At 47.9% G+C, this 24856-nt stretch overlaps 1 protein-coding gene across 2 annotated transcripts in view; it reads left to right on the forward strand.

Annotated features, from left to right (window-relative positions):
* The window catches only part of OTUD7A (OTU deubiquitinase 7A), a 210682-nt gene that overhangs the window by 160528 nt on the left and 25298 nt on the right, over positions 1–24856 (forward strand). For both annotated transcript variants that reach the window (XR_012502680.1, XM_074354067.1), the window contains exons 6-9: positions 341–559; positions 12506–12607; positions 16223–16350; positions 17055–17167. Coding sequence is in view for 1 of the 2 variants with exons in the window: in XM_074354067.1 (XP_074210168.1) it covers positions 341–559; positions 12506–12607; positions 16223–16350; positions 17055–17167 (562 nt within the window). In the remaining variant the exon portion in view is untranslated. The remainder of the gene's footprint in view (positions 1–340; positions 560–12505; positions 12608–16222; positions 16351–17054; positions 17168–24856) is intronic.

Raw genomic sequence — 24856 nt, forward strand, 5'->3', positions numbered from 1 at the left:
CTCCCTGATCACGTGCCATATGCCAAGTGGTGGGGGTGTTAGCCCAGCATTAGGGAGGCTGCGGGAAACACTGGCAGGATGGCAGGGCTAGTGGGGAGTAATGGGTGTGCAGGTGTACGTGTGTATGCCTGTGTGTGTGTGTGTGTGTGTGTACATGGACATGTGTTCCTGTGTTCATACGTATGCGTGTGCACCACGTGTGTGCCACGCATGTTTATACGTGCGTCTGTGTCATGCGCACGTGCACGTGTGTGCGCGCGCGCGCACATGTGGGATGTGTGTCGTGTGAGCGCCCCGCCCAGCAGCTCTCAGCCCCGGGTGGTCTCTCCCTCCCCTGCAGAGAAGCGGCTGTCCCGCGGCATTTCCCACGCCAGCTCGGCCATCGTCTCTCTGGCCCGGTCGCACGTGGCGAGCGAATGCAGCAACGAGCAGTTCCCCCTGGAGATGCCCATCTACACGTTCCAGCTGCCGGACCTAAGCGTGTACAGTGAGGATTTCCGGAGCTTTATCGAGCGGGACTTGATCGAGCAGGCGACGATGGTGGCTCTGGAGCAGGCCGGTGAGTTCCCCGCAGGCAGGCCGCCCAGGATCTCCGGGAGTGGGGAGGGGGAGGCGGCACAACTCACGTTACCCCGCGAGCCAGGGGGGCGCGCAGTCCGGCTCTGGGTGCCTCCATCACACGCCTGCTGGATGTGGGGCCCAGAACGCATGGTACCCAGACTTCTTGAGTGTTCCCTTTGTTCCTGTATCCACACTGGCCAGGCCAGTCCCCCTAGAGAGAACTCCAGGCTGCTTTGTAATTCTCTCCTTTCTTGTACAATCCCTACTCCCCAAGTGGGTGCTGAAGAGAAAATAAGAAAGACCATGGGCTTGGGGGGAAATAGGAGAACTGTCACTTCCTATAAACGCGGGCAAGGTAGATGACCTCCTTGAGCCTCGGTTTCCCATCTGTTAAGAAAAGGAGGTGGATGCAACAGGGTGAAACTCAGTGTTCAGTGGCCCGTGCCCCTAAGAGCTTCTAGTCTCCTCCTCCACCCAACCCTCCACCCCACTTTCCCCACCCCGCCCCACCCCCGTAAAACCTGACTTGGCTCTCCCTGGTACAGGAAAAACGGATGTGGGGCGTAAGGAGGGTTAGGGTTAGGAGTGGAGCCCCTAGGATCTGCCCCGCCAGGCGTGGGTCCTTGGCTTTGCGCAGGAAGCAATTTAAGAGCGAGCCACAGTTAAGTAAAGGTAGATTTATTCAGAGAGATACACACTGCATAGAGTGTAGTCTGTTTCAGAAGGCAAGAGAAAGGCCACAAGGTGTGGGGATTGGGTGCTCAGGTTAAAGTAAAAGTAGACACACCTCCATAGATAGAGTGCTGACCGCCTCGGAAGAGGAGGGAGAGAGGCGGCCACAAGGCCCCCCCGAGGCTTGTGGTGTTGGAACAGAATCCGCGTTCTCGGTAACTGTGCTGGAGCTGGTGTTGTGATCCCGGACAAATTGTTTTCTCTGCTGCTGCACAGCTACCAAAGGCAACCCAAAGACCAATACCCACAGCCTGGCTCTGTCTTTGACTTGATCAACGGAGGTAAAACAATCCCTCTGGATTGACAACAGCCTTAAACCTCTCCCGCTTCCCTAACCTGGGAAGGGAAACCGTCACCCAAGTCCATGAAGCGCAGAGCATCCCAACAGGATTAACCCGAAGAGGAACACACCAAGGCACATGGTAATTAAATGGACAGAAATTAAAGATAAGGAGAAAATACCAAAAGCAACAAGAGAAAAATAGCAAATAACGTGCAAGGGGACTCCCAGAAGGCTCTCAGCTGACTTTTCAGCAGAAACTCTGCTGGTCGGAAGGGAGGGGCACGATGTGTTTAAAGTGCTGAAAAGGAAGAATCCTGCAACCAAGTGTACGCCACCCAGCAAGGCTCTCGTTCAGATCTGACACTGAAATCAAAAGCTTTACAGACAAGCAAAAGTTTAAAGCAGTCAGCATCACCAAACCAGCTTTACAGCAAGTGTAGAGGGACTTCTCTAGGTGGAAAAGAAGAGGCCACAACTAGAAAGAAGGAAATTATGAAGTGTAAGAGCTTACCAGTAACAGCAAACAGACAGTAAAGGGAGGAAATCATATACACACAAACTAATAGGGAATTAAAAGACAAAAGTAGTAAAAATCATCCGTATACACAATAAGCAGTTAGAGGACACACAGAACAATTCGATGTAAAATATGATACTAAACCCCTTCCTGTGGAGGCTGGCTATTTTAAAGATGCCTCTTTTGTGAGTAATTCAGATGAGATGTTTTAAACCAAAGATACGCTATTCATAGAGAAGGGGAAATTGGTATAGGTCAAGAAAGAAAAAATTTCCTGAGCTAATTTCTCTTGAATGTCACAGCAGCTGAGACCTTTACAAAGTTCAGTCCTGAGCATCACGCAAAGCACTGGTAATTGCTGCTGCGTCATTTAAAGCTGGAGTCATGGCAAAGGGCGCAGAGTCCACTGTGACAGCTCCCCCTTCTGCCTTGGCCTGCTCAGCCAAAGGGCCTCTGCACATTCAGAATGTCTGTTCTGTTATTTTTTTCCCCCGTAAGTCACATATTAATTGTCATCACTTACATTTTACCTTCTAGACCAGCAATTTGAAAGGGTACTCTTGGGCGGGGCAGGGTATAGCTCAGTAGAGCACATGCTTAGCATGCACAAGGTCCTGGGTTCAAGCCCCAGCACCTCCATTTAAAAATAAATAAGTAAATAAATAAACCTAATTACCTCCCTCCCCCAAAAAAATTTTTTTAAAAAAGGAAAAAAAGGAAGGATGCTCTTTCCCTCCAGCATCCAATTTTGGAAAACGCCTTTGAAAAACGCGAACTTAATGGGTTAAGATGCCAGATTCACCCACAGCGCCTCATTTCTGCCCAAGGGATGGAGAGAACTGACAGCAGGGTTGGCACCCGGGACTGTGGACGGCACCCCATCAGTGCTGTGGAAAGCCTCGAGGAAGCCACCCGGCACCCCGACTTTCAGGAGCGTGCTCCTGGGCTGGGAGAGTCCGAACATCAGAGTCCCGCCTAGGAAGGAGAGGTGAGGACCAGAAGATAATGAAGGGCAGAACACGCATGCGTTCCTTTCCTCCCCACACTGTCCATTGGCTTCTCTGAACTGCTTTCTCCTACTCTCAAGCAACAGACCCGATCATCCCTCAGGCCCTTTCTGTGCCCAGATCCTGGGGGGACCCCCCCACCGATGCACAGGAGTCCCACGCAGCCCCCTACCCTGGCTGAGTGAGGAGCCCAGGTGCTGGGAGTTGTCCCTGGCTGCGCCCCTCGGGCCCTGCGGTCACTCTTGGTCGGCAAGACAGGGCTCAACCGTGGAACTGTGAGTGAGAAAGCTCTCGGTATGGCCAGGTGCAGAGTGTCAGCTCCTCCTCCCAGTAATCTAGTGCTCAGGAGCGCTGGGAATCAACTATTGATCAGCGATATTATTTACTGTGTAGGCAGGAGTGGAAATATGAATGTGAAAAAAATTTTAGTGAAGGGGGCAGGTATAGCTCAGTGGTAGTGTGCTTAGCATGGAGGCGGTCCTGGGTTCAATCCCTAGTCCCTTCATTAAAATAAATAAACCTAATTTCCCCAAAAAATTTTTTTTCGATTTTTAGTGAAAAAAATCTACTTGTTCAAGGCATAATTCTCGTTGTGTTTTGAAGGAAATACAGACTCTGTAACTGGACTCCCCTCTCTCTCGGGGCTGGACAGGAACCCAGGGCTCATGTGGTTCAGAAAATCAGCAAAAAAATGACCTTCACTCAGTTCATGTTGCCTGTGGTCCAGCCGTCCATCCTGGGTGCCCAGCTCCACTCTCCCAGGGCCTGGAGCAGAGCAGGCGTCCACAGTGGACCCCCAGATCCCTGAGGCCCATGGACAGTCCCATCTGCTTGAGGGACCTCTGTATTCAGCCTCCCGCAGAAGCCACGGGAGCTGGAGTGCTATTCTCCCCAGGCCTTAAAACCCTGGAGGACCCAAGCTCCTCCCACCCCGTGACAGTCAGGGACACAAGGGGGGCCAGATCTTCAGGACAGGAAACTGTTGACCTCCCAAGAGAGGAAGGAAAACGTCTTTCAAGCTCCAGCGTTTAGAATGCAAGAAACCGATTCATTTCTCAGTCAGGTTATCCTGCTGCGTTCACACGTAAGAAGACTCAGAGATCAGGGTCTGTAGGTTTGGGAAGGAACACCTGGCACCCCTTTCAGACGCCCACCACAGCATGGAGGAGATGGTGTGGCACATCAGCGGGACCACAGGTCCCAAGGGCAGGGTCATGTTTGTGTGATTAAGCAGTTAATGCACACACGGGACTCTGGTCAACATGTCAGAAGTATGTGAGGATGGATGCCTTTGAGCTGTGATGTTGAGTCTTATCTCCACGGGAGGGCATTTGGATTGGAGCGAATCTAGCAGAGAAGCCCCAGGATGCGCAGGTTTGGAAGCTTCCAGAGCAGCCCGCCCGGCCGCATCCTAGATCAGCTGGGAGGCCCACAGGAGCCTGGCTTCATTCTGTCTTAAAGTCAGAGATGTGTGACAGCTGCCGAGACAGATTCACCCCAGGAAAGCCTGAGCAGCACTCCCACGAACGCCCCATCCAGGTGCTGGACCACCAGCCCATCATTGCGAATCCCGCAGGTGAAATCGTGGCCCCGTGGAGAGGAAGTTCTACTCAGGAAGAAAGACAAAGGTAGACCATGAATATAGCACGAGGGAATTTGAGGGGGAGGGGGATTAGGGCAGGGAGGAATGAGCCCTCAGACCCGCTTCTGGCACAGTTTCAAAGACATGGCGTATTTAAGGAAGGCAGGGTCACAGGAGCAGATGGAGTGAGGGCTGGAGGAATTGGAAAGGAAGGCGAGAGAAGAGTAGCCAGGGAGCCCTCATGAGCCCTGAGGGTACCTGCAGGGAGAATGTGCAGCCCCTGCAGGGCTTCAAGAAAGGGAGGGGAGTAACATATATGGATTCACAGTGACACGTTCTGGCTGCTCTGTTGAGAACAGACTCTTTGGAGACAAGAGAGGAACCTGGGGGAGCAGGGGGAGGCGGCTGCTGTAGCCCAGTGCCTTGGGGGTAACAGTGGAAATGACGCGAAGTGGCTAGATATTAAGGCAGTGTCTGTTTGGGAAAAGGACATACAGGTCTTGCCGCTGGAGTGGATGGGGGCTGAGGCGGAAAGAGGACAGTCAAGCACAACCTCAGGATTGTTGCCTTTAGCACATGGGTAGATGGTGGTGCCCTATGGAGATGCAGGCCCTGGAGAAGGGGCTGGGGGTTAGTGTCGATGGAGAAGACAGTAGCTGCAGGCGAATTCTGAGATCCTGGTGAGATGTGTCAAGCTGCTATTCTGTTGAACAAGTGGGTCTGGAATTTGGGAGCGGTCTGGGCTAAGGATACAGATGTGGGAGTTAGCAGTGTAGGGTTAAATCCGACGGAGGGAATGTGCCCATGGGAAGGACCTCCCACAGTGCCCCTCCCAACACAGCCCTGTACAATGCTGGGTACCAGTTGGATGCGGGAGTCTGGAGCGTGGATGTAAGGGAGACAGACCTGGAGCAAATCATCGCAGTCCATTGGAGGAACTCTCAGAGGCACATGCACAGCACAGTGATGCCTGGAGAAGGGGGTCAGTGGCCCTGGGTGGGTGGGGTCCCTGCAGAAGGTCAGGGACGTTGGAAGGAATCATGGAATCACGTTTAGGGCCAGAATATGCTTGCCTTTCTCACAGAGAACTGTCACGTTGTGTTTTCTTGCATCTAAGTGCCTTAGTGGGTGACTAGCAAAACGACATCTTATTTTAAACTGTGTGGTAACCATCTGTCACAAAGCCCAAATTAAGTGGTCATGTATGAATCAGAGGAATGTTACTTGGAAAAGGCAGAATAAGTGACTAATAATTCCACACCCAAATGTAATGCCACCAGCCTTCCCTTGATGGTGGAAGCCATCATCTCATTTTCTTCTTTGCAGGACCTCAAGATTTTGTCTTCGTTTTGTTCTGTTTTGTTTTGTTTTTTAACATCGACAGTAGCAGTTCCCATGTTTTTTTCTGTTAAGTCAAGTTATTGCATGGGGAGACGGTAGTGACCCCTCTGTCAAAGCTAGGATTAGGAACTCTGAACCACATCCTCAATCATGCTGTTCCTGCGAAGAATCCTTTAGCTTTGGCGTTGCATCCTGGGTCCAGCGGGAGATGTTAGAATAGCACTGGGCCATTTGGTGACCTCCAGAGGCTGTGTTGACATTCACCATATGGTCACACCTGATTAATGGCCCCAGGAATGCTCTCAGCTGGGTAAGAATCTTGACTTCTGGGACCCCGCTTCAATCAAACCACTAAAACCTCACCTTTCATTCCCCTCAGCCACATAATTAAGTTTTACCGTGACTCAGTCACCTGCAAAGCGACTCAGTAGGTAGGCTGGATTGATACTTAGAAGATGATCGATTTCCCATAAGAAATTTGAATGAAAGAAAGGTGACATGTTTAGGGAAGATGCCTTGTTGAAGATGGCATGGATTCTCAGAAAGATTAATTCTAGGGGTACAAGATTCCTTCTAGATGAAAGGTCATGTCTAGATGTGCAGGATGCTGTGCCGGTGAATTCACACCCCCGTGCTTCCTCTCCTGTGTCCCAAGTCCTGGACAAAGGGGGAAAACAGTGCCTGCTGGAGGAGGGGAGCTGCTGGGGGTCTGATGGGCGCTGGATTCTGTCCTGTGAGGCATGGCTTCATGTTGTGCCTTATTTGAGATAAGTGAGCAGTTAACATGCTCTGTGTTTAAGTTTTTGAGGATTATTAGATGTCATCTGACACACATGCTGGCTTCCAAGGTGTCCTTTCCCTGGTCTGGGAGCATGTGAGTGAACAAGCCCATGGCGTATTTCTAGAAAGTGAGCACGGTGGTGTGCAGGAAAAGGAGGGGGACATAGGAATGAGAACTGGGGCAAGAGCATTCTCTGAATTGTATAAAAGGAGCACCTTTTCAGGTAGCATCCCCCCTGCCACATAGGAGCTTTCCCTGATTTCTGAGAAGCACCAGGGAAACTTGGAATAATTAGGGGGGAGTCATCACTTTTTACGTTGGATTCATAAGGCAAATAGGAAGGAAAAGAAATCCGTCTTCTAGAGGATGAGAGTAGTATCACACAAAGGGGCCCCTGAAAGTTGTGGAGTCTGTCCTATGGCTCCACACCTGACCTGGTGCAACAGGCACAATGTGTGCCCTGAAGGCAACGCCTCTGTCCCCTTCAAGATCAGGTCACACTTTCCTGCCGTCCTCCCCCCTCCCTCTCCCAGCAGCACAGGGGAGCCTTGAGGTCCACCAATATCCGTCTTCCAGGCAGATCCAGTGCTTTGCAAGGCTTATTTGGCCAGAGGGGAGACACACCTGCAGAGAGCCAGTGGAGGATACAATGCAATGTACACATACAGCGACACATGGGCAAGGATCAAGCATGCTTGGGACACCGCTGGGAAGTCACTAGGGAAAGGGTGGCAGGTGGTCCCTGCACAAGGGTCCCACATCTCCAGGAGTGAGAAGCAGTGACCAAAAGTTGGTGCAGCTGCACAAAGTATGCACAGCACGTGGCTGGTGTGGGTTCCCAGACGCTGCAAGTCTAGAGGGAGAAGAGATGATTTAGAAGTGATGATGGGGGAAAACAGCATGGAGATTCCTTCAAAAACTGAAAATTGAGTTACCATATGATCCAGCAATCCCACTCCTGGCCATACATCCAGAGGTAACTCTAATTTAAAAATATACATGCACCCCAGTGTTCATAGCAGCACTATATACAATAGCCAAGACATGGAAGCAACCTAAATTTCCATCGACAGATGGCTGGGTAAAGAAGTTGTAGTATATTTATACAATGGAATACTACTCAGCCATAAAAAAGAATAAAATAATACCATTTGCAGCAACATAGATGGACCTAGAGATTATCATATTCAGTGAAGTAAGTCACAAAGAGAAAGACAAGTATCATATGATATCGCTTACATGTGGAATCTAAAAAAATGATACAAAGGAACTTAAAAAACAGAAACAGATTCACAGACATAGGAAAAAAACTTATGGTTACCAAAGGGGAAAGGGGATGGGAGGGATAAATTAGGAGTTTGGGATTAGTAGATACAAAGTACTGTATATAAAAGAAATAAACAGAAAAACAACAACAGGCCAGAATATAATAGTAATTTATGATTTTGCTGGTGTATTATCATCCAGTAATAAGTGCAACTTGAAACTGCCAAAAAAAAAAAATTAAAAAAAAAAATAAAAGAGATAAACAACAAGGACCTACTAGCACAGGGAACTATATTCAGTATCTTGTAATAACCTATAATGAAAAAGAATATGAAAAAAATACATATGTATGTATAACTGAATCACTGTGCTGTATACCACAAACTAACACAACATTGTAAATTAACTATACTTCGATTGAAAAAAAAAGAAGTGGCAATGGGGAGCAGGCACACTCTGGACCCCAGGCAATGAGGGGTATGAGAGGTTCATCCATATTGCTGAGTATAGTTATAGTTTATTTATTCTTGTATATAGTGTTGCAGTGTATAGGCAGACCTCAAAGAGATTGTGGGTTTGATTTCTGACACCACAATGAAATGAATAATACAACAAAACAAGTCACATGCATTGTTTGAATTTCCAGTGCATGTAAAAGCTATGTTTACACTCTGTCATAGCCTATTAAGTGTGCAATAGCATTGTGTCTAAAAAACAATGTACACACCTTAATTTAAGAAATACTTATTGCTAACAAAATGCTAACCTTTATCTGAGCCTTCAGTGAGTTGTAGTAGTAACATCAAAGATCATTGATCACAAATCCCCATAACAATACAATAATAACGAAAAAGTTTGAAATATTGTGAGAATCACCAAAATGTGACACAGAGACACGAAGTGAGCAAATACTGTTGAAAAATGGTGCTGATAGACTTACTTGACGTAGGGTCGCTAAGAATTTTCAGTTTGTGAAAAACAATAAAGCCAAGCACAACATAACAAGGTCTGCCTGTGGGCACGTACTACAAATTATCCACTGTATTACAGTGGACATTTGGTGTCGGAGTCAATCTGGGCTGCCGTAACAAATCACCACAGGCTCAGGGCTTAAACAACAGAAATGTATTTTCTCTCAAGTCTGGAGGCTGGACGTCCCAGATCGAGGTGCCGGCTGATTCTGTTTCTGGAGAGGGGTCTCCTCCCAGCTTGTAGACAAGCACCTTCTCTCTGTCCTCACATGGTCTTTCCTGTGAAAGACCCTCAGGGGAGGGGGGAGGCAGAATGAGCTCTCTGGCGTCTCTTGTAAGAACAGTCATCCTGGAAGATCCAGACCCCTCCCTTCTGACCTCATGTAACGTTAACTGCATCCTTAGAAGCCCCACTTTCAATACAACCATGCTGGGGTTAGGGCTTCAACATATGAATATGGGGGGGATACAAACATTTGGTCCACAACAGTTGAGTGGTTTCCAATTTTTGATTATTATAAAAAGTGCCACTGTGGATCTTGTACATGTTTTCAAAGAACAGATGAATATGTTTCTGAAGTTCTATTCTTAGGAGTGGATTTGCTGGGTTACAGGATTTGCATGTGTTCAGATTTATAACAGCTTTCCAAATGGTCTTCCGAAATGGATGTACTGGTTGGCTTTTCCACTCTTGAGAGTTCCATATTTTTTTTAATTTTTCCATTTTAGTCATTGTGTTGGAAGTGGCATGGTATTCACACGGTGGCTTTAATTTTTATTTTCTGATGGCTAATGAAGTTGAGTACTTTTTCATATTACTGGCCATTTGGATATCCTCTTTTGTTGGGTTCCTTTTGGGGTTGAGTTTTTTTTGCCCATTTTTGCATTCATTTTTTGATTGATTTGTGGGAGTTCCTTATACATTCTGAATGTGAGTCCTTTATTAGATATGTATGACAAATACCTTCACCCACTCGTTGGGTTGACCTTTCATTCTCTGACTGGTATACTTCAATGAGCAGATGATCTTACTACTCAAGAAGTTCAATTTGCCTTTTTTTCTTTATTTTGAGACCTTCTATTTTGGTTTAAGGAATCTTTGCCTCACCCAGGTTTCTGAAAGTAAAAGCTCCTGCCTTTCACATTTAAATCTACAACCCACCTAAAAATGATCTTTATGTGTGGTGGGACATGTGATGGAAGCCCATTTTCCTATATGTTTTTCCACCTGTTCTGGTACCGTTCATTGAAACCATTCTTTTTCTATTATACGGCAGTGTAACCTTTGAGATAAAGCAGGTAATTGTATATGTGTGGGTCTGATTCTGGTCTATGTTATGTTCCATTGGTTTGTCTGTCCTTAAAACAAAGTGACCAGAGTTTTATACATCTCACCACGCACTGCGAGTCCTCCAGCTTTGTGTTCCTTCTTCTGATTTGTCTCTGCTATCCTCAGCCTTTGCATTTCAGTGTAAACTAATTTGTATAGAATCCATATAGAATAATTATATATTTAATATAGAATCTATGTAAGTTAACTCCATATCAATTACTCTGTAGATCAGTTGAGAGAAAATTGATACATTTGCAATATGAAATCTCCTAATCAATGGACATGGTATATATTCCTTAATTTCACTCACAAATAGTTTGTAGTTTTCAAAGCAAAGGTCTCAAATGCTATTCATTAGATTATCTCTATACATTTTATGCATACTTTTGTATTTAAAAAAAAATCTCTAGAATGTCAGCAACAGCTGAAATATAGAAATACAACTTATTTTTATTATTGATCTTGTATTCTGGAACCTTTCTAAATTTGCTTATAAATTGCTAGTAGTTTTGGACTTTCTAGGTTCATAATCTATAAACTGCAAAGAATGATTATTTTATTTCTTATCTTATTGCATTGGGCAGGCCCTCCAGGAAATTTTTGAATCGGAGAGGTATCTTTGACTGGTTTCCAGTCTCAGAGGGAAACCTGTACTGTTTCGCCATTAAATGTGATGTTAGCTGTGGCATTTTGTAGATACTTCATGCCAGCGTAAGGCAGCTACCTTTCATGGGTATCTATGAGCAGCTGATCTCGTGTCCATGATTCTTACTCACGATGTTTGTTTCCCACTAGCTTTGTAACTTGCAGTTGTGAGCAGGACATTTATCTGGGGGATTCTTGTGTGGCCTGTGTTGAGGGTTTACTCAACTATATTGAGTGATATATTTGTTTGTTTTTGCCAGATTCCCAAGGGAAATTATCCTCCTATACCCAACTTTTATGGTAATTTCTTGGCTTAGGGGTTCCAAGCCACAAATCAATTTTAGCTCAAATCAGAGCCAAGTCAATAGTGATGACATTTCTGGGAGAAGCTGTTTTGGGCTTTGTTTTTCCCCTGTGCTAATCCCAGTCTAGAAGAGACAAATTTACTCCTCAGCTCCTCATAATTTTCATATGATATCACTTATATGTGGAATCTTAAAAAAGAATAGTACAAATGAACTTATTTATAAAACAGAAACAGACTCACAGATATAGAAAACAAACTTATAGTTACCAAAGGGAAAGGTGGGAGATAAATTAGGAACTTGGGACAAACAGATAAACACTACTATATATAAAATAGATAAACAACAAGGACCTACTGTATAGCACAGGGAACTATATTCAATACCTTGCAATAACCTATAATGGAAAAGAATACATACGTGTGAAAACTGAATCACTTTGCTGTATCCCGGTAACTAACATTGTAAATCAACTACATGTCAATAAAAAAAATTTTTTAAAAGGGTGGGGGAACTGAAGCTGGTTGTTATGGTCTGCTCAAAGCCACATGTCTTGAAGGTACAATAGTACATATGCAACATTTATAAGACTCCTCAATACACAACTTCTAGTCAAGCAGCATTATAATATGCAGGCTATTAAAGAAAATATTTTGATGTCAATAAAATTTGTTTAAATCATGAAAAAAGGATATATGCATATGTATACATATGTATGTGGGTATAACTGGACCACTTGGCTGTATACCTGAAACATCTCAAATCAACTATACTTCAGTAAAAAAGTTAAATGTAAACCATATTCTGAAAGGTATGTATGCATCAGTAAAGGATTTTTTTAAATAACTTTTGGGAGGGGGCACTGTGTTCAAGGAAATTACACAAAGAAAAATTTTGTATTTTGTGTAAAATACGCTCCCAGATTCAAGGAGAGGACGCTTTAGTCTTAAGTTTCTTAATCCTCTTGCTAATTGCTGGGAGGATTTGGCCATTTTTTATCTAAGAGGGGAAAAAAATCTATATTTTATTTGAGAAGAACTAGTCAAAACATTCCACCTTACCACAGAAGTTCTCTAGAATCCTCTAGAAAATCATCCGCTGATGTCTAGGCTTCCTTAGTAAACACTCACAATTGCCCCTGCTGCCTGTCCTGGGAGTCTAAACATGAGCTTCTGTTCCAGGTCGCCTGAATTGGTGGTCCACTGTGTGCACAAGCTGTAAACGGCTTCTTCCCTTGGCCACGACGGGGGATGGGAACTGCCTTCTACACGCTGCCTCACTGGGTAAGCCCCATGGTGTAGACAGAGGGTGCTAGTGCCCCCGGCCTGCTCTGAATGTTGTTAAGGGACAGTCATATACAAACTAGAGCCACATGCTTCACTGTCACCTGGAGGAGTTCGTAAGGGATGGAGTCACCAATCCCAGCCCTTCTTTTCAAGTGCCTGGCAGGCTTGGTGGGGACAGAGAGCACACACAAGGAAAGGAGGTCTGAGCAGACCTTCAGGGATGGCCATTACAGATCATGATCTAGAGCAACCAAAGAGGACTTCCTGGAGGAGGTGGGATTTTTCCTGAGACCTGAAGAACTTGAAGGAGTATTTTAAAGAGGACATTCCAGGCAGGGAGACCATGTAGATAAAGCATAAAGGCAAGAATTGACAGGGTGTTTGGAGTCAGGGCTGAGCTCTGTTAGGTTCGAGCAGGACATGGGGAGTAGTGTATGAGGTTGGGCAGGTCTGGGGCCACCACATTGATTGTAGCTGATGCACTTAGACTAACAAAAAGACAGACGTAGGTACCGCTTGGGTAAATACCACGGGGACTGGCACGGTCTGCATGTACAGCGAAGAGGTCAGCATCTTCCTCCAGTGGGGATGCGAGCTTCTTGGTTGCAAAAAGCGACACCAGCAGATGCACAGGTGTGGGTGGCAATATTTGGATGCCTGAGAGTCACAGTAGACTTTCTGGAAGCTCAGTTAACCCTCCTGGACCCAGGCAGGACTGGATTTGTGCCAGGGACCCCAGCACCAGGACTGGGTGCACCTGAAGTTTAAGGTCCCACTCCACAGATGGGATCCCAAGACAAGAACATGGTCCTTGTTGGCGAGACTCGCCTCCCCAGCTATACATGACCTTAACCTGATGCTGTGACCAAGAGCAAGGGCCACGCCCCAGACCTCGCTTCAGACCTGCAGTGAGGCCTGTTCAGTAAGAGGTGGCCTGAGATGAGACTGAAAAGGCTTAGAGGGAAATGTACGCAGTCGGGGAAGGACCTGGAGATGCCCAGAGGAGACTGGAGCCTGGGAACATTCCACATTCCGTGGGCCTGACAAGGGTGATGGGGAAGACAAGCGCACCCACCTGCCTGCTGTCTTTCTGTGTCAAAACTGATGTGTTTCTGTCAGCTGACCTGATAAAAGTATTCCACGTTCATTATAGTAAAATAAAAATCAACAAGCACACTGCCTCGGGAGGGCCATTTTTCACGTTGATCTATCATTTTCCACTCTTTTGTCTATTCTTCCAGTGAAATTGTGCTCTCTCTCACTATGTACAGTTTGGAATGCAACCTTTTTCCCCTGAAAATTTTATCGAAACTTTTCCATGCCAATCTTCAAAACCCTGACTTTGCTAGTTGTGTCCTGTTTCATCATAACGTAGGAACTCTCTCCCCATCCTGGAACTTATTTCACCCTGACCTGTATAAAACCTGGAGGAAGAATATGAAGAAAGAGATGCCTCATCTGTGTCACCCAGCAGCCTCTTGGCAAAGAGGCTTTGCCCTGGACACGCCTTTGCCCTTCGGAAACTCAGTGGGCAGAGACACGGTCCCCATCACCACCGCAGATGGGCAAGGCCACAAGCTAGATGGCCACACGCCCCTGGTGCCCTGTCTGCTGGCAGGTGTCTCCCTGTGAGCCCGGCAGGCCTCCCGAGTCTGCCTGGGATGAGAACACCTCCCCTGGGTGGGCCTCGCTCCAGCGGCGAGAGAGGCTGGGTCGTGACTGAGCCTGGGCTCTCGGCCGGTTGGTCCTTTTCTCCCGGTGGTACTTTGTTTCCCTGTTGTACTCAAATTGCTGGACCCCAGAGGACCAGGACTGCCCAAGAGGCCATGAGACCATCACTGGAAATGCTTATCAGACCTGCTGACCAGTCCTGGCACTGACCTAGGGTCCGGGGCCCACATAGAAATGATGGTGATCCGGGGGTCAGGCTTGTGGGCAGACATTTATAGGACAAAGAGACCCTCTCTACAAGAGAGACCCAAACAAGGAGCCATGAAGCTTAGACTGGACGAGGCACTGGCCCTGTTCAGGAGAGCCCAGGAAGGAGGCTGCAGGCAGGTCTGATGGACAAGAAAGCTCAGCTTGACCTGTTCTCAACAGGAACATTGATGGCCTCCTCCCTCCCTCTGTACCATAGAAAAGGACCAAAATCTCACTGGATGGGGAGCCCACAGCAGTCCCCTGGTTGTCACATACCTTTGCACTAATGGATGCATGGTGAGGAGGGCAGGGTACAGCTCAGTGATAGAGTGTATGCCTAGCATGCACGAGGTCCTGGGTTTAATCCCCAGTTCCTCCATTAAATAAACAAACAAACAAACAAACCTAATTATCCCCTCCCCACAAAAATTTTTAAAAATAAGAAAGGATGCATGGCTAGATGGAGCCTCTGATTATCAGTCAGTGCAGGTCACTGCTCTCTGAAAGCTCTTAGAAGGTCCCAGCTCATTTAAAAGCCCGCCTTTTCTACTCTCCACCTCGTCCTCTCCATCCCAGCTCCAGCCACCTTTCCCTCCTTAGTATGGCTCGTAGGGCCCCCTCAGGACTGGCCCAGGGCCTTTCCCTCTGCCCAGGTCGGCGACTCACTTCCATCCTTCACCACGCAAGTCCTTGCTCCAATGTCTCCACTCACACCACAACCAAATCACCCGCCACTCTGTCCTCTTAGCCTGCTTCTCCCCTTATGGTGCTGCTACCCCTGACATGGTATGTTTCATGCTGATCCCATGGTTCCCCTCCCCCAGATGTGAGCTCCGCGAGATTTTAGGAATGTAGTTGGTCCTGGTTGCTTCTGTGGTTATTCCTCATCCCTATATTGAAATAAGTATGAAATTCAGTGGAATTAGTGGTATTCAATCAAATAAGTGAATGAATGAATGAATGAATGAATGAATTCCTCCATTCTTTCCCTGAAACCAGAGCTGCACTTTCATGCTGCTTCTCCCACTGATTGGGTTTCTTGGCCATTTCTGAGCTTCCCGGAGGGCGTACTCAGACATGCTGGTTTGTCTGCATAACCCCTGGGCACCCAGCACACGCCAGGAGGGGGCAGTAGTGGGAGCCTCTCCCTCGGAAGCCGGCAGTCTCCCTGGGGCCCGGATGTGTGCACGCTGTCCTCTGACGCTCTGCTTCTCCGGAGGCTGAGATGCCTTAGGCTACAGACGTCAGATGCAGCAGACCCCCAGTGAAGCCAGTGTCTGACTGCCATCCTGGCTTGGAGCCCTGCGTGAGGACACATCACCAGCTGGTCCCCACAGGTCTCTCCCACTCAAACCCCAGACCTGGACAGTGAACATTACATCCCCCAGAGCAAAGCTGAGAGGTTGAGGGTGGCCCCAGAGACAGGCAGCACTTAATGAAACTGCAGTTGAACTAAAGGGGGCGGTGCTCCTTCATCTGCTGCTGCATCCCCGGGAAGCATCAGACGGAACAGGGGGAGGTGCCTGCTAGTCGTGAGAAGTGCTCAGCTGAGTAATGAGAGGTCTCTGTTCACACAGCCGAGGGGACCAGGCTGGGTCAGTGGTGGCATTTCTGTCACCTCATGGCTTACTCCCCTTCCTTCCTTCCTCACATCCTTTTTCTCTTCTCTGTTCATGGGCCTTCCGGCTGCAGGAATGTGGGGTTTTCACGACCGGGACCTAGTTTTGCGGAAAGCTCTCTACACCATGATGAGGACGGGGGCCGAAAGGGAAGCCCTGAAGCGGAGGTGGAGGTGGCAGCAGACGCAGCAGAACAAGGAGGTAGGTACTCGCCAGCGTGGCAGAGCTGGGTACCACACCGGGCAGGGCCAAGGGCCATGTTGGGTCTGGATCTGAGCCCCAAGCCAAGTCTGTCTTGTGAAGTCAGGAAGAAATGGCCCCTTCCCCCATTTAAAACCACTGAAGAGGAGCCTGTTACAGGAGCTCAGCCCCTGCCCGCAGTGGCCAGATGTCCACTCACACCATCTGTCCTGGTGTAGCAAAGAAAACCAACTCCCTTCACTGGCAAAGCTGTCCCGACCTGTCAGGTGAGGGCTGCTGGGGACACGAGGTGGTCCTGGCCCTGCGCACGGCCCCAGCCCCAGTGTGTGTGCTAGGTCCAAGGAGAACTCTGATCTCTGACCCTTGGTGAGCATGGCCCTTTGCTGGCCTGCAAGTCCTTGGAGCTGGGTTGCCTGTGGTCCTTTTAAGTTTCAGTGGTTTGCATGCAGGTTAACATTTGGTTATTCCCACCCCAGAGGATGACCCTTGCTGCTGACTGGACTTCCAACAGCACTGAAGATGGAAATTAGGGGTTCTGAAAAAATACTGCCCATAGCAAATGCGGACAGTCCTTGGCCACCAACAGGTGTGCCCGCCCCAGGGGCTGACAAGCCAGAGGATAAGCGCGGGGCCCCACTCCCCTGGGGCCGGGGTGGTAGTGTGGAGGCCCCGGCCGCCTCCTGAGCCCCGTCCCTCTGTGCCAGTCAGGGCTGGTGTACACCGAGGAGGAGTGGGAGCGGGAGTGGACGGAGCTGCTGAAACTGGCCTCCAGCGAGCCGCGCACGCACTTCAGCAAGAACGGCGGCACCGGCGGCGGGTAAGTGCTGCCCCGGCCCCTCCAGGCTCTCCCCAACGAGGAAGGCGGCGTGGGAAGTGTGCGGGGGAGCCTGCGGGACCTCCAAGCTGGGGGCAACACAAGGACCCCCAATTTCAGACTTGAGAATTCTACCGAGGACGCAGCGCGGGGTGGTGCGGGACGGCGGGACCCTGCCGGATGTTTGGGGACGCGCACGCAGCCCCTTTGTGTATTCCCCCCTGCAGAGGCGTGAGCTCACGCGTGCCCCCCCACCCCGCCTCCATTTCGGGCAGCGGCGGGGAGGGCCTCAGCCTGGGCGGGAGGCATGGGGGGTGTCCCACACTGCCCATATACTCTCCAGGCTCTGAAGCAGCAGGCTGCTGGTTTGGATTTTTTCATCTAAATATCTCATTTCTGGCTTCAAGAGGTCACAGTGAAACCAAAGATCGTTAGGCGAGCCCAGCATCTCCCAGCCGGTCTCCGTGGACGTCATGCGTGGTCCCGGCCCAAAGGCTCTGCGGCTGCGCACACGCGGGGAGTAGCTGTCCCCGCAGACACAGCTAGAACGTCCCAGTCCCAGTCCCAGTCCCAGTCCCAGTCCCAGTCCCACTCCCAGTGTGGGAATGAAGGGCGGGCCAACGGCAACCACAGCGCCTTTGGCCCCGGAGTGCAAAAGACACGTTCGTACTTTTTCAAGCTGAGGGCCAGGTGGTCACCCCCAGAAAAAGCCTCAGACAAACACAGGACCTGTAGGCGGTGCGTCCTGGCCGCCCCCTCTGGGCATCCGGGGGACCTCAGCCTCCGCCGCAGCAGGGTGGGCATTTCCCCCACAGCGCTGGACCGAGGCCCGTCAAAGACGAGATACTAAGGAAGCCCATGAACACTCTTCCTACGGGGCTGTTTTGTCGCTTTGTTTTAATCATAAGGCGTGTCTGCACCGGAAGTCTATCTTGTTTAGGACATTTGGGGACAAATATTGTACAGACTCAATCCGTCCCTGAAAACACCGCTCTGTACTTTCCCACAGTTCTGAGTCATGCCTGGGATGTGTCTAAAGTGTTCCTGGCCATCCTTGTCCCCACTGCCCCTCTGGCCTCTGCCGCAGGTGCTGGTGGCCTGGATGCAGCCGGAGTCACTTACAGGGTGGGAGAAGGGTGGGGAGCAACAGCGGTAATGATATGAATGGCAAGTGACCGTCGCCGCATATTGTGTACCCCGAGTCCTCTCATCCAGGAGGCACTTGGCAGGCAGTCACGTGGCTGGTCCAGGCCATCTGACTCCTAAGGCCATGGCCTCCTCCCCGGGACCAAGGGGACTCAGAGCAGGAGAGCTGAGGGTGCAGCATCCGATGCCTCTTTATCCCTGTCTCCCTTCACTGGGACTCAGGTGTGCTGAGGTCAAGGCAGGACCACCCCATAGCGGCCCCTAGGTGATGGTGATGGGCAGTGGCAGTGTTCCCTGCTACCCACTTCTTTCTCCCATCTCTTAAGCCTTGAAGATTATAGGGTGAGGGGAGAGGATGTAGGACCAGCTGACTCCTCACCCAGCCCACAGGCAGGGCGCTCGGGTGTTGCTGAGACCTGCCAGACCCGATGGTGCTGCCCTGGGCCTCCAGATGTCCCCCTCCTCCAGGACCCCTTCACCATCTGTTTGGTTTCAGCTGTACAGATGAAAGTGTGTCTCGTCAGTAGGGATGAATGTCAAATGGGAGATGTTACTTTTCCCCCAACACATCCCCTGATCTTTTGGAGTCTGGTCCATGCAACTTGGACCAGCAGGTTCTGGGGACAGGCGAGCATTACACTGGCCACTGGCGTCCTCTTCCATCAGGCGGCGCAGAAGTGCTGGGGAAGGTGGGCAACACCAATGCTGGCAGGACTCTGATGGGTGCCGTGGGAGCACCCTCTTCCCCGTCCCTCTGCCGGACCGTGGCTCAGAAACGCTCTGCAGAGTGGTGTCCAAGCCCCGTGGCTGGTTTCTCCTGGATTTCAAATGGCCCCAGGGGCTCAAATCCTCCCCCACCTCATTGCCCTCTCGAGCCAGGGCACAGAGTTTGCTGGCCAGATTGACTGCAGCCCGCAGGATGGGCCCCTGGCCCACAGCAACAGGTAAATCCCAGAAGCAGGCAGGGAGCTGCTAGAATCAAGGCTATTTTGGTTCTGACACGTGGCTTTTGTAAACACGTGAGCTCTGTGAGAGACACCAGCCTTTAGTCACTGTCATGCGATCCCCACACATTTTCCTCCCCTCTGGTTGGCTGTCATGTGGTCATGCCAACCGAGAACAGAACTGTTTCCTCCCTCCAGGAGAGGCTCCCCGGCTGGGGGATCTACCTTCCTTTGGGGTTCAAAAGTCCAAAAAAGAGACTTTCCCTGAGCAGGTTTTCAGCGTCTGCGTTTTGCCTCTGTCTTCTCTGGAAGAGGTTAGGAGGGGTCCCTCCTCGAGTTGAGCTGAGGGATGTGAAGCATCCCTGAGGCTCAAGGGCTGTGGAGATGGGTGCCCAGCGCCTGCCCCAAGGCTCTGAAAGTGGAGGCTGGATGCCCCCGGGGGTCATGCATACTTCCCAAGCTCCAGGCATGAATCCTGGGAGGTGGCCCAGGACAAGCTCTCTTCAGGACTCTGCCTATGATGAGGGTGAAGCCCAGAGGCCAGGCCTGAAGGGCAGGCCGGCCGTACTCCTGGGTACTAGCCCTGTGTCCAGGGGACAGAGGGCAGAAACCCTCAGTTGGGGGGAGGTCTGAAGACCTGCAAATGCACATCCTTGGAAGTGGGGTCAGCACTGGGGCCTCCCCCAAGCCCAGCGGGCACCCGAAGCAGGAGAGCCCTGAAGGACTTGGCTGCCCTCTAGCCTGTGCTGGCCCCGCAGGGGACATGGGTCCTGCCAGAGGACAGGATGGAGATGAAGGGAGAACCAGAGAAAAACCAGGTGGGCTGCAGTGGGCTTGGCTCAGGACTGAGATAACCCCCAGAACAGAACAAGGAAAAGTGATCAGAGAGGTCATGCAGATTTTCCAGAGTGCATTCTGGGGAGAGGAGGGCTCTAGTCAAGAGAGCATATTTGTAGGGACAATGGTGAGAAACACAAAAATGGCTTTCCTTGTGTTGGCTCCCACACCAGGCTCCCTCAGACCCTGGCTCCCGGGGGTGAGGGATGGTGCTGGCTGGTCCTTCCCTCTGTCCGGCTCCTGCCAGCTCCTGGCCTGCTGTCACCAGCACAGATGGGACAGAGCACACTCTGCTACTCCCTGCATGGACACTGGCCCTGCATCACTGTTTAAACCCACTACTTTCCCAGAAAGCAACCAGGTTAAACATCTGAAGAGTCCGAAGGGACCGAGGGTCAGACCTGGGGATGCACTTGTCCGCTTCCTGCCTTCCTCCTGCCCAACTCGCAGTGGCCCTTCCCCAGGCTCACTGGCTGAGCTCTATCAGGAGACTCCGGAGGCAGGGATGCATGTCCACAGCTGGCTCAAGGAGAAGGGCAGGGACCAGGCTGGGGTCTGGGCAGAAACCACCATGGACAGGCTGCTTAGGACTGGTGACCACAGAGCAAGGCGCCCTGTGAGACCCCAGGAAGACTAGGATGGTGTGGGCTTCCTGCTGAGCTCAGATGTGGGAGAAAGATGGGATGGTACCTGCAGATGCAGACGCGGCGAGCACAGTGAGATCCAGGACCAGGCAGAGGCGGGTGCTTCCGAGCGGGGTGCAGCTCAGAACTGCAGGACCAGTTCTCTCTGACACTCCTACTTACAAATCAAAATGTGTCCTTTTCTCCATGGCTAAAATAAAAGAAATTAGACGTTCTGGGCTGCGGCTCCTCCAGGGACCCTCTGAGGCGCCGCATGTGAAAGCCTGACCTCCAAGGGGCTGCTGGGTGTGTGACCGCCCCACAGCCAAAAGTGAACTCAGCTTGCCTTTTGCCAGAGCCGCCATCCCTGGCGCTCCAACCCACGTGGGGACCATGAGGAGAGGGCTGTTCCCCAGAAGGCAAAGGAAGACTAGGAGGAGAGAAGGAAATAACTCCACCCTAAGTTTGCACAGAAACCAGTGCTGGAGGGAGATTATCCATCACCGCCCCCCTCGCCATACACTCTGAGAATGGAGAGCGTGTGCAGCAGGAGGAACCCATGCTTGTTCTAAAACTGCTAAAATCTCTGAACGTCAGTTAGTGACAGCCTCTGGGTGCTTCATCCGGCTTCAAGGCAGCTGAGAAGTAGGAAGAAGGGCTGCCTGGTGGACCCCAACCAGACACCCAGACGACCTGGGTTAGCATCTCAGGCTGGGTGTGTGATCTCGAACACATCTCCCAAGCTCTCTGAGCCTCCGTGTTGTTCAGATGTACAATGCACTTGGTGACACCCTCCCTGCTAGGCTGTATCCATTTTTGATGGTTGTGTAGTAAACAGCGCCAAAACTGAGTGGCTTATATAGCAAAGCCTCCAGATATGTTCATATTCTGGGCATCAGCAATCTGAGCTGGAATTGCCTGGGGCCACTCAGATAGTCCAGGATAGCCTCACCCACATGCTCTGACTCTTGCTGGACCTCTGTCCAGGTGCGTTTTTATCCTTGAAAAGCCTCAGGCTCCTTTCAGTCAGGGCAGGAAGAGGGGCAGCCCTCACTGTGAAGGTGCTTCTCAAGCCCCTGCTTGCATCGGGTTTCCTGACGTCCCACTGGTCAAATCAAGTCTCGTGGCTGAGCCAGACTCTGGGAAGAGAGAAAGAGACTCCATCCTTAATGGGAGGAGGGGCAGTCACATTGCAAAGGAACACGTACCCACGAATAGGAAGGATACATGTCCATCTTTTTGACAATATCACCCTTTTGACTACTGTCACTTTATAATAGATCTTAAAATTCAGTAGCATTATTCCTCCAACTTTATTCTTCCTTTTTAATATTTCTGGTCTTTTTTTTTTTTTTTTTTTTTTTTTTGCTTTCCCATATAAATGTATGGAATCATCTTACCTATATCTGGAAAATATCCTGCTGGAATTTTTATTGATATTGCATTAAATCTATACATGAATTTGGAGAGGATTGAAATATATGAAATGTTGAATCTACTTACACATCTTTTTCCATGTATCAGGGAGTCACAGTATGTCTCTTCATTTATTTGGGTCTTCTTTGATTTGTTTCATTAGCATTTTACAATTTTCAGCATCAAGTTCTATACCTGTTTTATTAGATTTATACCTGAGTGTTTCATCTGGAGCGATTGTAAAAAGCCGTGTGCATGTGCATGCACACGTGTATGCACATGCACATGTGTCTGTGTTTTCATCTGGGTCAGCAGTCGTACATTGCTAGTTATAGAAATGTGATTGATGTTTGTGTTGACTTTGTTCTGTGATGTTTGTCAGTTTTAGGAGGCTTTTTAGATTCCTTGGAATTTTCTACATAGACATTCATATCATCTGTGAGTAGGGATAGTTTTATTTCTCCCTTTCCAGTCTCTTCTTCCAAGCCTTTCATTTCTTTTCTTGACTTATTGCACTAGCTAGGACTTCTAGTACAATGTTGAGTAGGCGTGGTGAGAAAGGACACCCTTCCCTGGTTACCAGTCTTAGAACTCTTTCATCAATGTGATATTTGCTGTAGGTTTTTAGTAGGTATTTTTTATCAGGTTGAGGAAATTTCCTTCTATTCTTTTTGTTGAGAATTTCTATCATTAATGAATGTTGACTTTCATCAAATAAACTTCTACACCAATTACTATGATGTGTGGATTTTTCTCCTTCTTCTTGAGACCATTAATATGATCAGTTACATTGAATGATATTTGAATATTGAACCAGCCTTGCATTCCAAGGATGAATTCCACTTTCTCTTTTGTTCATTCAGTTGGGCAATATTGTGTTGAGGATTTTTGCATCTGTGGCCATGGAGGTTACTGGAACGTAGTTTTCTTTTTACATACTACTGCCTTTGTCTAGTTTTGGTATCATAGTTATGTTAGTATTATAAAGCAATTTGGGAACTATTACTCCCTCTTCTATTTTCTAGAAGAGATTGTATGGAACTGGTGATACTTCTTTAAATATTTGGTAGAATTCACCAAATCTACAAATTCATCTGCAACCAGATTTTCCTTTTCAGGAAGTTATTAGCTATAAATTCAATTTATTTAATAGTTAAGGAAAATAGAAATAAGTGGGTTTGAGTACCTTGTTGTTCTTGAGAAATTGTCCCATTTCATCTAAGATGTTGAATTTATGTGCATAATATTACTTGTAATTTTCCTTTTTTTAACCTAATATATGGAGGGTACTTTGGTGATATTCCCTCTTTCTTTTTAGATTCAGCAGTTAGTGTCCTTCTCTTTTTTCTTTGTCAGCCTTTCTAAAATTTTATTAATGTACTGCTCTTTTAAAAGAACCAATTTTTTGTTTAATTATCTCTATTAGTTTCTAGGTTTTAATTTCATTGATTTCTGCTCCTACCTTTAGAATTTCCCTCCTTCTACTTGTTTTGGGTTTATTTTGTGCTAGTTTCTCTACTTTGTTCAGGTGAAAGCAGAGATTATTGATTTGATACCTTTCTTTTTTGTATCATATGCATTTGGGGGCTATAAATTTCCCTCTAAGAACTGCTTAGCTGCATAGAACCAATTTTGATATGTTGCATTTTTATTTTCATTCTGTTTAAAATATTTCTAATTTCCCTTAAGATCTTCTCTTTGACCACTGAATTATTTAAAATTGTATTATGTAATGGATTTTTGTTGTCTTTCTGTACTAATTCTAGTTTAATTGCAATGTGGTCTGAGAACATAATTGGTATGATTTTAAATTATTTGAAATTTGTTAAGGTTTGCTAAGAAGTGAATGTATTTTCTATCTTTGTGAATATTTCATGTGCATTTTAAAAAGATGTGTATTCTGTACTTGTTGAATGGAATGTTCTGTTGATGTCAGTTAAATCCAATTGATTGATGGTTTTGTTCAATTTTTATATATCCTTGCTGATTTTCTGTCTACTTGTTCTTCAAATTACCAAGAGAGAAGTTTGGAACCCTACAATTATACTTGGGTTGTTTCTATTTCTCCTTTCAGTTTTGTCAATTTTTTCTTCTAAGTATTTTGAAGTCTTATTGTAAAATCCATGTTCATTTAGGACTGTTCTGTCTTCTTAGCGAATGTATCCTTTTATCATTATATAATATGTCTCTTTATCCCTGACCATTTTCTTTGCTCTGAAGTCTACTTTGCTTGGTATAGATAAACCTTCTTTTGATTAAAATTTTCATGATCTGCAATTTCCCATCCTTTTACTTATAACCTACCTGTATCATTATATTTGAAGTGAGTTTCTTCAACACAGTGAATAGTTGTTATCATTTCTAACAATTTCTATCTTTTAACCGCTGCATTTAGACAATATATATTTAATGTAATTATTGACATGTTTGGATTTAGATCTTCCATTTTATTGTTTGTTTTCTCTTTCCCTCTGTATTTTTTTGTTTCTCTGTTCCCCTTCCCATGTTTCAGTTATTTGAATATTTTACAATTCTATTTTAATTTAATTTTTGTAATCTTTGATATCTCTTTTTATAGTTTTTAAGTGGTGACTCTAGTAATTACAATATGCATACTTTAAACAGTCCTTTTTGGAATTCAAGTGAAATTCAAAATCCATTACCACCATATAGGTCCCTTATCCTCTCCCATGTGTTATAATTTTAAGTATTACATCTACATCCTT

This window comes from Camelus bactrianus, chromosome 27 (genome assembly GCF_048773025.1).
Source record: "Camelus bactrianus isolate YW-2024 breed Bactrian camel chromosome 27, ASM4877302v1, whole genome shotgun sequence".
Lineage (NCBI taxonomy): Eukaryota > Metazoa > Chordata > Mammalia > Artiodactyla > Camelidae > Camelus > Camelus bactrianus.